Raw genomic sequence first — 12,605 nt, forward strand, 5'->3', positions numbered from 1 at the left:
CCCGTAATTGTGTTGTTAACTGCTTGGGGCTAAAAGAGAGTCGATTGCTGCACATCTGAAGCCGCTCTAGCCATCTTGGGGAGGTTGAAAGTGCCATGTTGCAGGGCTTACATTGACTGAAACATCCATCTGCAAGCATAACCCTGAAGTCCCCAATCCCACTAGCGTCGAGATAATTGGCCCCTGCGTCGTTTGCATGCCCAGTTTTGACAACCATCAGCCAGCTTTGGGTTATCTGGGCACGCCTTGTCAGCTGCATCAAGGTATCCAAACTCTAATCCAGTTGTTTCATCACAGGTGTCGGACCTCCCGCCTCGGACTCACGCCTCATAGGACTTGCAGTCATTCTATTCATTCATGAGCATAGTCGCCGCACAAGTCGCCACTCGACTCGATCGCCTCCGCGCCGGTTGGCAAGTGTATATACGATAGGAACTCGCGCACAACGAGGATCGCCAGGAAAGCAGGAGTATAGCAGGCAGTGTAGAGACGAGAGAAGAGAAGAGAAGAGCACAGACAACAGACAAGAGACCGGAGACCGGACGCCGGACTACTTTCTATATTAAAAGAAGGGGATCTGCTGTGTGAACCAGTGGAGATTGGAAGATGCAGGCGCCGAACCCTTCACAGCGTTCAATGCAGCGCCGCTCGCCTGGCGCGGACCCAGGCCCTCCTCCGTCGTCGTCGGGTGCCCCCCTCCCTCAGCGAGCCATGTCGCCCGCGAACATGCAGCCGCGCACGTCAACGACTTCGAGTAAATCTGGAGGCAGCAGACGGGGAAATGTGAGTAGACCGTGAATCAATCTGCTTCGACCAATTCGAGTCTTTCAGTCCCCCTTTCATCGCATCCAACCAAAATATTGACCATGTCATCTCCACGACAGTCCAACGGGTCCAACATGCCGCTCTCGCAGATTGAGAAGAGTGTTACCCACCTTCTTGTCGCAACGAAGCAACTGCTCGAGACATTGACGCAATGGTCTCGCGGCCAGGCCACCGACACACAGGTGTCGGATGTTTACGTGAGATTGGGGTACGAATTCAATATGGCCTGCCGAGCGTTTACTGCTATTAACGTGGACACGTCGGACCTGGGCAACGTCCCTGAATCATTGAGGCACATCTTAGAAGCTACCTTGAGTCAGGAAGCTAGCACCGAAAGCTTGGAGAAGTACTTGCCTAGGATACGCGACATCATCATCAACCTCCTTCATGGACTGAAACGGAAACAACAGAAGCTTCGCCAGAAGCAAGCTCGTGATCGGGAAAGCAATGGAGGCTCGCCCGACGGCGCTGGTATTGCCGCTCGTACCATGAGTAGCAGCACCATGGGAAGCGCAAATACAGGGCTTACGAATTTGTTGAATGAGGGTATCGAGAATGGATATTCTCAACCCGACAGTGCCGGGCCGGCTTCCAGTGGACCGTCGGGAGTCAACACATCACCAAGTCGCCGTTTCCCTCCGCGAGATCAGTCCCATGTCTCCGTCAACTCGGAACAGTCGTCACTCTCAAGCACGACAATGCAAAACATGCCAGTTTTACCTCCATACCCTGGTGATGAATCCACGGTTCCGTCTGGCCCATCCGCAGTTAGCATCGATATCGACTCGTTCCCTCCACCGCCGCCACCTCCCAAGTCCCAGCAAAGCGCTCTAGCTGCGCTGCAAAGGGGTGGCGACCTCGAGAGAAGAGCGTCGCGCAGGTACTCAGCCTACCAGATATCCAAGCATCTGGGGGCGCCCAATAGCGTTCCTATGCTGCCGTCGCAGAACACGCCCATACCGAATCGAGGAAGAGGCGAAGTTCGAGAATCTATGCGCGCAGTACAAGTGAGGGAATCTTTACGGCACAATCGCAACCAGTCCAACCAGTCGACCCGGTCTAAGAATGCGTTTGATTCGTCTCCGGCTAGGATACCAAGTAAAGTCTCTGAGGAAGGCTCCTCAACAACCGAGTTGCCGCCGGCCACGCCAGAGTCACCTCGTGCGGAGTCTCCGGAAGACACATATAGGCCAAGGGCAACAATATCCGGCCCTCTGGAAGACACCTTCCCTATTATGGGAGTACTAGAGTCGCCGGAAAAAGAAAAGCCTACGGCGCCCAAATTCGGCACGGCCCCTGAAGCAAAACTGCCGCAGCCACCTCAGACTCCTCCAGAGAAACGACACAATGATTTTGTACCCGAACAGTCACCAACCCTGGGCAAAGAGTTGACGTTGTTCTTGCAATACAAGTCCAAAGTCAAAAAATTCGTCCTGGCTGGGGGTTACAGTGATTTGACAATTGGGCGTCTACAGCTTGCATTCATTGAGAAATTCTCCTGGAACACCGCTTTGAACGGCGCTGATTTGCCTGAGATTTATATTCAAGACCCTGTGTCTGGTATTCGGCATGAACTCGAGGATCTGTCCGACATCAAGGATCGCACCGTGCTCGCCCTGAACATTGAGCCCCTCGATGAAGTGAAACGCCATATTGATGATGGCCTTGGAGCACTCAAGAAAGCAGTTGACGAGGTGAAACAGAATGTTGGCGACCATGGGGAGGCTTTGCAGAGAGTCTCTGATCGACAACTTGAGACAGCCAAGGAGATGGCCCGCTTGGCATCGGCACCACCCATGATCATGGAGAGCTCGGGTTCCAAGACATCTGACCCGGCTGGTAAGGTCAACCCCAGTCAACTGAGGGAAATCCATAGTCTCCGTCGAGATTTAGCCGTTCTGCGTCAGACTTACTCCAACTTCCAAACGGAAATTCAAAGCTCCATGTCTACACTGCGTAACAAGGCAGCCAATGTCAAGGTGGCGGCAGTCAATGCATCCGTGCCTAGTGTGGATGGGGACTCGGGTTATGCCTACGTGAAGACGGGCCGGAAGCAACTGAACTCAGACTCGGACCGGCTCGTCACCAAGGTGGACGACCTGCAAGATCTCATTGAAGACCTGCGCAAGGATGTGGTGCACCGCGGTGTGCGCCCCTTGCCTCGCCAGCTTGAGACCGTTTCCAAGGACATTCAGCTTTTGATGAAGGAACTCAGGAAGATGGAGGATTATATGAAGCGTGAGAAACCAGTCTGGACCAAGATCTGGGAGAAAGAGCTCGAGGACGTATGCCAGGGCCGGGACGAGCTCAAGGTCATGGAGGACCTCATGGTTGATTTGCAGGACGATCTCGAGAAAGCAGGCGAGACGTTCGCGCTGGTTGAGCAAGCAACCAAGGAGCAGATGAAAGATAACATCACGCCCACAGCCCGCCAGTTCTCCAAGGGTCTACAAAACCTGGGGGTTGGCGCAGACCCGACTGTGGCCAAGGAGGGCGTGCTTGGCGAAGTCAGAGCGTTACAGCCTAATCACGAGGATAGGCTGGAGGCCATCGAGCGGGCGGAGAAGTTGCGACAGAAGGAACTTGAGAGTCGGACTGACAACCCCCTTAAGAAGGAATTGTCCAATTTCGTCGAGGAAGGCAAGCTGAAGAAGAGTGGTGGATTTGAGGAAGTCGAACGTGCGAGGAAAGCTAAGGACGACAAAATCAGACGGGAGGTTTGGGAACGTATGAATGGCATCGTGCCCGAAGAACCCATTGGCGAGGACGAGGTACTCGAGGCTAACGGCTCAGAAGAAGTGGGAGCCGAGGCGATGGCTCCAGCAGGGGCTTTATAAGCCGCCAGTATACCCCACGTGTGATGAGAGTGAAGCTTTCCACTTCCAACGATTTCTGGGTTCCCTCGTCACTGGTTTTAGCGTGCGTCATCCTTCTTTTTTTTAGTTTTCTTTTCTTCGCGATTGTGTGTTGCGAGTTTGGGAACCGGAGGTGGGGGAGAGCTTTGTGTTTTGTGTGGGGTATAATTTACATAAGTATCTCCTCGGGTTCCTTGGTGTCTCGGTGTCAGGGATACCTGGGGTGTTTTTGAATAGGGTATGAATGGACTAATTGTACATGGTTTGGGTGTTGCCGGTTTTACGTCGCAGCCCCGATGATGATTTGTTCTTGGGTCATCTGGGCGAAACCGACACCAGAAGACAGATCGGAATTAATGCACTGGAGGAGCAGCGGCTGAGAGAGAGGTTACTTCACCTTTGCTTTCCCTTTAAGATCTGTGCAGTATTCTAGGCACCGCTCAATCCCAATATCTTCATGGCGCAGGTTTAATACCGTGTTTGGCCTTGATGTTTTGGTTAAAACACCTGGGCAAGACATTGTTTATTTATGTCCAAGTTTACACCTCTTAGAATTACGCTTTCATGGATGTTTTTACGCTACTTATTGATTATTCGTATTTCGTCATGTCTTTCAGTTTCTGATGCAACTTACGCAAGTATGCATACCTTGAATAACCCCTCTTCTACAACAACGCCTTGCGATCCAGCCGCTTGTCCATCTTGCAGACCCCAGGTTTTATGACCACCGTATGCCTGTTATTCAAGACTCGTTCAAGTCCCGTCTAGACCACTTCTATCTAATCCCTTACTCAACAGCGATGAGGGATACATAAGTTTGCTCGCGTTCAATAACTTCTTCCCGGCGCAGATTCTTCTTGCCGATCGAGTTCAGCTTGAGTTTTCCCTCGGGGGACTTCTTTCACTCCTCGTGTGACGGGACTTCGATCGCTTCATCCACTGTCTCTTCCTCAGCCAACTTGTCTACCATCTGGTTTACAGACAAGATGCTTCATCTACTTCGAAGCAATCCCCCTCGTTGAGGCCAGACGCGGGGGTCAGTTCTGCTGCGGGGGAGCATAAGACGAAATAGTTCTTGGGCATGATGAATGTCTTCACAGCCTTGCGGGGACGCACCTTGGGTCTGTGTTGCTTCTTCGCTGGGCTTTGGTGTGTGGTCGTGTCTTCAGTCCCTCGCTTCTTCATTACACCATCCATAAGCATCTTCTCAGGGGACTTAGCAGATGATTTCGTCTTGCCGGCCTTGTGGTTTGCCCGGGGCGACCTCTGAGTGTGCCAAGTTCGAAGGTTACATTCTCTAGTATTGAAGTCTTGACGCGCGTTCCCTCCATCCACGATGTCCTCCTGGTAGATGTCGCCCTCTTGTGTGATTCTGCGGGGTTAGAAGATGAACTTGATCAGCATGCGATGGTCACCGGTCATCTTCTTCTCGATCAAGCCCTGTAGGTTGGAGCGCTGTGGAGTTGAACTAGGATCAGGACAATGGTAGGCAGGCATTCGTCCAAAAGTCTCCTAGATGTTCGGATTTGGTTATGCTGAAATTGTCGGGTCTCGTCATTAATCTTCTCCCAGATCTGGGTATCCCATCTCTGGTTTGTCTGAGCGGCACAGCCGAGCAGCATTTGAAAAAATGGAGTCGACCACCAGCTCAAGTCAGAGAGTTGATAGGCATAGGCAGTCATCCAAGTGTCGTATGAAAGGGCCGGGTTTTGGGGTGACAAGGGTCTGGATGTGTGCTTATTTATGTAGAACAACTCAATGTATTGGCGTCAGGCATTGATCTGCTAGGGTATTAGGTTGCTGTCATTGTCGAAGGGCTAGAAGAAGCGAATCGTGTGGCTCAGCAAGGTATCCATGTCGTAGTATCAGGGTTCGATCTCGAAGTCGTCAACATCTTCCCAATCCAGTGTATCTCGACCAGGCAACATGGCTGATACATTTGTAGTCAGAGCAGTGTTGTCCAGATCTCCAAGTCTCCTTATAGTAAGGATGATTGAATGAATGTTCGTCACTGCCGTAATACTGCGAAGCGAGCTGTTGGGCCTCTGGATCGACAGTCAGTGCAGCTGGCTTCGCTTCTGCCTGCTTATCCTGGCATGCTATAGTTACCTCAATGTTGAGGTCTTCGTTGTTATTGACCTTCTTCTTGGGTGCCGGGTATGTGAGTTTTGACAAGTTATTGTGTTTATCTGGTTATTCCAGTTCAGATTTGTCCTTGTCCTTGCACCGTATTTTGGAACCTCAAATTGGCCCATTTTGTATCAAAACCTACCACAATATTAACATTGAGAAAAAAAATGTCAACTCGCTAGGACAATGATAATAGAGCACAGCAGTGAAAACTTTTATTCCTCTTTTCGAAAAGTCACAGCTTGGTGTGATCTAAGGAACAGCACTCCTCATTCACCCACAATGACCTTCTCTACTCTTCAACCAGATATAATGATTTAGAGGGCAACTGCCACCAAGTGTTCATCTACAATCCTAATGATCAGCAATTTATAAGCAAGGGTGAAAGAAATTAAGCAGGGTGGCAACTCCAGGGCAGGTCGGAGCAATTTTATGTTTCAGAAGCTCCTTTAATTGAGCAGTTACATGCTTCAAAATTCGCGTTGCCTGAGTATAACCGCGTTATCTGGGTCGGATAGAGTATCAGGATTAAGAATTTGGACTGATGAGGGAAGTGGCTGTGTATTCGAACCTCTATATCCCTCTCCAGGTTTCGAACTTTGAACACTGCCAGTTTTTGTCTCAACCCCAGTGTCAATTACAGTGGTCTGAGATTTCAAATGATGCTGGTGACTACTGTTCAGTATGGAGGAACCAGACTAGGACGACCGCACCAGTTTCATGGCAATCCGCATCATTGTCCCTTGAGTCAAGATCAGGTAATCTTACAAAGGCATGAGAGGGTCCTTTTTCTTCTTTTAAATGGGTTATTTGAGCCTGTGCTGGCCATAACACAATTCAATATATCTGTGCGGCCAAGTAGGCTTGCCCTTTTGTCACTGGGATTCGGCACAGCATCCCAAGTCATGGATGATTACCACCACCGTCGCCTCCACTGCTTCGTGGATGTCTGAATCAAGTGTTCTAACTTCGGATCAACTGGATCTGCAAGCACTACACAAATTGCCATCGCCAGCCTGCGTGTGTTCAAGGTGAACAAGCCACCTCCCGAGCGATTCTGCCGGTAGTGCTGATAGTAACCACGTCGCTGGACCGCAATGCCACAGATCTTCCTGTTCGACAACTCGACTCTCGAGGCAACGGATCTTAGTGAATGCCATTATCTTCTGAAAGATCAAACTCGGGGTAGATACGGTGGGTTAGATGAAGAGTAGACGACGTCTGAAGGAGGAGACATATACCTGGCACTTATCAGGATTCCCTGAAATGTCATTATGGTGTATTGCGGGAGTAAATTCTCAAAACGGTCCGGTGACATCGGTCAGCTTTCCCCAGCTATGTAGGCCTCGCGGGCCATTGCACTTCGAGGAATCTACGTTCGTCCTGTGGGCATTTCCTGTCACATTTGGTTGAGAAGGACAATTGGTCCATGGCTGGTCAAAACGAGCCTGTTTTGTTCCCATTTGATCCATGCCAGGCCCTGCAAGAGGCAGTCGGCGAGATCGTCCAGCTTGTCTAACTTCTCATCCATCCCAAGCTCAATGGGGTTGTTGAGCCAGCGATTCATAAATCCACGGCTGGTAGAACGCGCACCTTCCATCACCTTGATGTCCTCTTGCTCCAGCCACTTTCCGACAAGATCAATCTTGGCCTGTTTGTTTCGAACTTTAGTGCTCTTCTTGGAAACGGGTTTCTCCCCCTGTCCTTCATCACTGAGCCAGAACGGTCCCACTCGTGCCGGTGGGATCGACAGAACCTCCCCGGTCCAGAGCTTTTCCTCGTAAAGCGTCCTCAGCACGGCATGCATCATGGCCTCGAGGGTATTCACACGTAGCGTCCACTCTTGGACCGCGGCCATGCTACCACTGCGAAACCTTTGCCGCTCAATCAAAATATGGGTGGGCTTCAGCGTCAGCAGCTGATCCTTCACAAGGCCGAACGTTAGCTGGGACAGCTTGGCTGGACTCCACGCATCATAGTTCTTCGTTTCCAGCGGTGTCGCTAGCTGGGCCGGTACTATGGAGAATCGAGACCAAGTCTCGAGCTGCGCACGCGGCGGCCGTCGGAAATCGTACCCATTCTTCTTGATTTCTGCACTGGAGGTCTGGTCAAGTGGGTGCAACAGGCTGAAGGCCAAGTTACGGAGTCCAAGGTCGATGGACAGGACGCGCTTGTTGAGTATTGAATGTTCCTTGTCGTGGGCTTGCCTTTCACAAGCTTGCAATAAGTAGTCGATGAGCACTCCCTTGGTTCCGGTTAAGGGTAGCCCACAAGCTAAGGCGAGCGTTTTGAGCTGGGCTTGTTTCAATGGAGGAAGGCGGAGGGCCATTGACGCGCAGGTGGGGATAAGCTACCAGCCTCATGCAAACCAACTCCTAGGCTCCAGGCTTCCGCTGCGCGCAAGGAGCTCACTTGATGTCGAACGGTGGCCAGACAGAGGGGCTTCCGAAATCGAAAGATTCCTAGATTTAGCCGAGGTATACGGTCAAATACTGCTGAGCAATCGCCCAAGGAAAGCGTGTTCATTTCACACGGCCCCAGTCGCTCTAAGCGCGTCAATTGACTTCCTCGAGCTGCAGGGTGTGGGGAACACCTGCCCTGACAACCCTGGGGCTTTTCGGGAGTCCGACTTTGATACTGAGAGAGCTTTGCGAACGAGAGCAAATTTTGTGAGATGTCTACTTGTGCGACTTACCTAGAAGCAGGAGATACAGGCTTACAGTCGAAGGGCTTCTGTACATGAGCTGAATCAACTCTAATTGTAGCAACTGACCTCATTTGATCACTTGCTGCTCTTTGTCGACTCCATGTTCTAGCAAATTACCTAGGTAAGTATCATTGGGGTTCGTACGGGGCGTCTCAGGTGTTCATTGTACTATTCCGCCATGTCGGAGCCGCCATTTGGAATTCAGCAAAGCCGGCCGCCCCGCTAGCCGCCGGCGAACCCGTGCCGCCAACTGCAAGGATTTTTCCGCTGGTGTCCGCTGCTGGCTGCTTACCTATCCAAATCCAGCCTTGATTCTGGAGTCTATCTCAACACTTGATTGGGTCGTGATTCATTCCAGATCCTCAAAGAGTTCTATGTTTGCTTTAGTAATCACAATTTTAGCTAATGCACCGCGCACGCCATCCCTACTGACTGCCTTTCTCTTGATTTCTCAGCGTATCAGCCTCCGATTCCATACAAGACGTCATCCCCTTGCCCCACTATCTTCAGTGCGCATTTCTCTGTATTTGCAAAGCGTCGTGTATACTTAAAGTCAGCAGTAGGCACCGATGCAAGCGTTTGGGAATTTCCGGAGAGTAGCACTTGTGAGCACATCTAGCCAAACGGTGTCAACAAGAATATCTGGTCTTTGCCGGCACTTCTCATCTACCCCGCACAGCATGGCGCCTATATCGAAGGAGACGGATTACCTCGTCATTGGCGGGGGTAGCGGCGGTCTCGCCTCAGCGCGCATGGCCAGCGGCAAGTTCGGCGCAAAGTCCATGGTTATAGAAGGCAGTCGGCTCGGTGGCACATGCGTCAACGTCGGGTATATATGACTTTGCTGCTCTTCAAGCTGATAACGAAAGCTGACGACCATTCCTGCATAGGTGTGTGCCCAAGAAGGTGACATTCAACGCAGCCCTCATTGCGGAAACGATACATGAGGCCAAGTCTTACGGCTTCTCGGTGCAAGAAAGCAAGCCCTTCGATTTTACCTCGTTCAAGCACAAGCGGGATGCATACATCAAACGACTCAACGGCATCTACGAGCGGAATCTCAAGAATGACAGTGTCGAATATGTCCACGGCTGGGCCAAGCTTCTGAACAAGAACGAGGTGGAAATCACTACCGACGATGGCTCCAAGTCGACGGTGCGGGCGAAGAAGATTCTGATTGCTACTGGCGGCAATCCTACAGCTCCGCCGTCGAATATCCCAGGATCTGAATTTGGGCTGAACAGTGACGGGTTCTTCGACATTGAGACGCTACCAAAGAAGGTGGTGCTCGTGGGAGCTGGGTATATCGCCGTCGAGTTCGCTGGCATGTTCAACGCTTTGGGCAGCGAGACGCATCTCTTCATCCGTCACAATACCTTCCTGCGCACTTTCGACTCCATGATTCAGAACGGCGTGACAGAGGAGTACGAGAGACTGGGTGTACACTTGCACAAGGAGTCCGTGCAAACCAAGATCGAGAAGAATCCCGAGACGGGCAAGCTCACCATCTACTACAAGGATAGAGACGGCGAGAGCAAGCTCGAGGACATCGACCACCTTATCTGGGCCATCGGTCGCACCCCAGCATCCAAGGACATCGGGCTGGAGGATGCCGGCATCAAGATGACGGAGAAGGGCCACATCATCGCCGACGATTTCCAAAACACATCTGTCGAGAACATCTACGCACTCGGTGATGTCTGCGGCAAGGTCGAGCTGACCCCCGTAGCCATCGCCGCCGGCCGCCGCCTGGCCGAGCGCCTCTTCGGCGGCGAGCAGTTCAAGGCCGCCAAACTGGACTACAGCAACATCCCGTCGGTCGTCTTCGCGCACCCGGAAGTGGGCTCCATCGGCCTCACAGAGCCCGAGGCTGTGGAGAAATACGGCAAGGAGAACATCAAGGTTTACAACACGAGTTTCACGGCTATGTACTACGCCATGATGGAGCCCGAGGACAAGGGCCCTACCAAGTACAAACTGATCTGTGCGGGGCCCGAGCAGAAGGTCGTGGGGCTGCACATCATGGGTCTGGGCAGCGGCGAGCTGCTGCAAGGATTCGGTGTCGCCATCAAGATGGGCGCCACCAAGAAGGATTTCGATTCGTGTGTGGCCATTCATCCTACGAGTGCCGAAGAGTTGGTTACATTAAAATAGGAGGGGCGGCTTCGGAGACCAATGATGTAGATCGATAAATTTAGAACTTGGTATTTAGAAAAAACCAATCATGTGGCCTTGTGTATATTGCTTACGGCTTCGATCTGCAAACTATTGTTTGGCAATTGCGTAAATCTTGAGATATTGTCTGACTGCATACTAATTTATGCATGAATCCTCCTTATCCCGTTTCTTTGTGAAACGTGCATCGCAGATGACAGAGCATTGGAGCGTCGGAGTACAGGTGGCATGCAGCAATGCCAGCCGAAAAGGGGGCTCGAAAGTGCGTACCAACATAGCACCATCCTTGTCATATGCCTCTCACGTCAGTTTTTCCCACCAACTTGGCAGGTTAGATGTAGCAAATAAGCTGATTTTATTGAACCGCCGAAGAGGCAAATCAATCCTCCCAATAAACCTCGTACAGCCCTTCATCCCTCTGCGTACTTACGAACTCCTCGCTCGCCAGCCCCCGTAAGAACCGTTTCTGCAGGTCGGCCGCATCCTTGTGCCAGTCACACGCATAGTCGCACACGGGCGTGTCCCTTTCGCCAAAGTACCGTGTGATCATACGGTGGCGGCACGCATTGGTGCTCTCACAGTACTCGACGAGGGCCTGCAGGCTCTTAGCCCGCGCCTCGAAGTTGGACCCGGGCAGGTTCCGGTCGCGCATCACCATGCTGGAGACCCGGTCACGGTCCTCGCGGCTGTAGTATAGGAAGCAGGAGGCCGCGTTGCCGTCGCGCCCCGCCCGCCCGGCCTCTTGGTAGTAGCCCTCGAACGACTTGGGCAGTCGCCAGTGGCACACGAACCGCACGTTGAGCTTGTCGATGCCCATACCGAAGGCCGTCGTGGCCACAATGATATCGTACCCCGGCTGGTTCGACACCCATTTGGCCAGCGTTTGTTCTTTGATTTCCTTCGGCAGCTTGGCGTGGAAGGGTTGTGCGCCGACGCCTTCGGACCGCAGCTGGGAGGCGAGGCTCTCGCATTCGTCGCGCGAGATGGTGTAGATGATACCAGGGACATTGTCAATACGCTCGCCGTTGAGTTCTGCTTTTCGTGGTTGAGCTGCACGTCTTTCGAAGACGCCCCTTATCCACTTTAGGAAGTGGTCAAGACGCCGGTCGTCCTCGTCTTGTGTGAAACGAATCTCGAAGTGGAGATTTGGACGGTGTGCGGTCATGGTGAAAATCTTCATGCGATCCGAGTCTCCATCCAGCCCCAGAGAAGCCAGCACATCCCGACGCACTTGAGCGTTGGCTGTGGCTGTGAGACACATGATGGGGACGTCGGGAAACGACTCGCGGAACCAGGATAACCGCTTGAAGTCTTTGCGGAAATCGTGGCCCCATTCCGAGATACAATGGGCCTCGTCAATAGCGATGCGTGCAAGTTCTCGCTGTTCGTAGACCACGGTCAGTCGATCTCGGAACCGGGGCTGTGCGCAAAGCTCTGGCGTAACGTAGAGCAGGCGTATGCGCGGGTGGCCGGTCTGCAGGTCCTTGTAGATCCTATCCTTCTCTCCCAATGGTGTGGTGCTGTTCAGCGAGCTGGCGTTGATACCGGCAGTTCGCAGAGCTTCCACTTGGTTCATCATTAGACTTAAGAGAGGTGATACCACGATGGTTACTAGCATTCACGTTAGACAAGTTTTTTTATTGTTGGAGAGGCAAGGTGAGCGAGCCCTACTGCCTTGATCGACTACGGCAGGAAGCTGGTAGCACAGCGATTTGCCGTATGAGGTGCTCGCCTGGACGAAGACATCTTTCCCACCCAGAGCGGCTTGTATTATTTCCTTTTGCTGTGGCCTGAATGCAGCCTTTCCGAACTGCTGGCGGAGTGTCCAGTCCAGGTCTGAGTAGATAAATGCATTTGACCGCGCAAGAGTCATGTTAGCCCAACAAAACGAGAGCACCCACAGGATGCCCTGG

The 12,605-nt window shown here is 52.2% G+C and overlaps 4 protein-coding genes across 4 annotated transcripts; 2 read left to right on the forward strand and 2 right to left on the reverse strand.

Moving 5' to 3' along the window:
• Positions 1-606: 606 nt before the first annotated feature.
• On the forward strand, positions 607-3,662 carry BCR38DRAFT_342661 (actin interacting protein 3-domain-containing protein; the record flags this gene model as incomplete). Its single annotated transcript, XM_040855965.1, has 2 exons — positions 607-783; positions 885-3,662. 2 exons carry the CDS (start codon positions 607-609, stop codon positions 3,660-3,662), a joined length of 2,955 nt encoding a protein of 984 aa, XP_040715749.1.
• Positions 3,663-7,209: 3,547 nt separating this feature from the next.
• BCR38DRAFT_485494 (mitochondrial resolvase Ydc2) lies at positions 7,210-8,139 on the reverse strand (the record flags this gene model as incomplete). The annotated part of the gene is made up of 1 exon (XM_040863891.1): positions 7,210-8,139. The coding sequence occupies one exon, from the start codon at positions 8,137-8,139 to the stop codon at positions 7,210-7,212; it is 930 nt and encodes a 309-aa protein (XP_040715750.1).
• Positions 8,140-8,793: 654 nt separating this feature from the next.
• Positions 8,794-10,770, forward strand: BCR38DRAFT_434847 (glutathione reductase). The gene is made up of 2 exons (XM_040860324.1): positions 8,794-9,346; positions 9,408-10,770. The coding sequence occupies exons 1-2, from the start codon at positions 9,087-9,089 to the stop codon at positions 10,669-10,671; spliced, it is 1,524 nt and encodes a 507-aa protein (XP_040715751.1). The 5' UTR covers positions 8,794-9,086; the 3' UTR covers positions 10,672-10,770.
• Positions 10,771-11,071: 301 nt separating this feature from the next.
• On the reverse strand, positions 11,072-12,565 carry BCR38DRAFT_458051 (P-loop containing nucleoside triphosphate hydrolase protein; the record flags this gene model as incomplete). Its single annotated transcript, XM_040862114.1, has 2 exons — positions 11,072-12,303; positions 12,364-12,565. The coding sequence occupies 2 exons, from the start codon at positions 12,563-12,565 to the stop codon at positions 11,072-11,074; spliced, it is 1,434 nt and encodes a 477-aa protein (XP_040715752.1).
• Positions 12,566-12,605: the final 40 nt, after the last annotated feature.

The sequence above is a fragment of the Pseudomassariella vexata genome (genome assembly GCF_002105095.1).
Source record: "Pseudomassariella vexata strain CBS 129021 chromosome Unknown BCR38scaffold_7, whole genome shotgun sequence".
In the NCBI taxonomy this organism is placed as follows: Eukaryota; Fungi; Ascomycota; class Sordariomycetes; order Amphisphaeriales; family Pseudomassariaceae; genus Pseudomassariella; species Pseudomassariella vexata.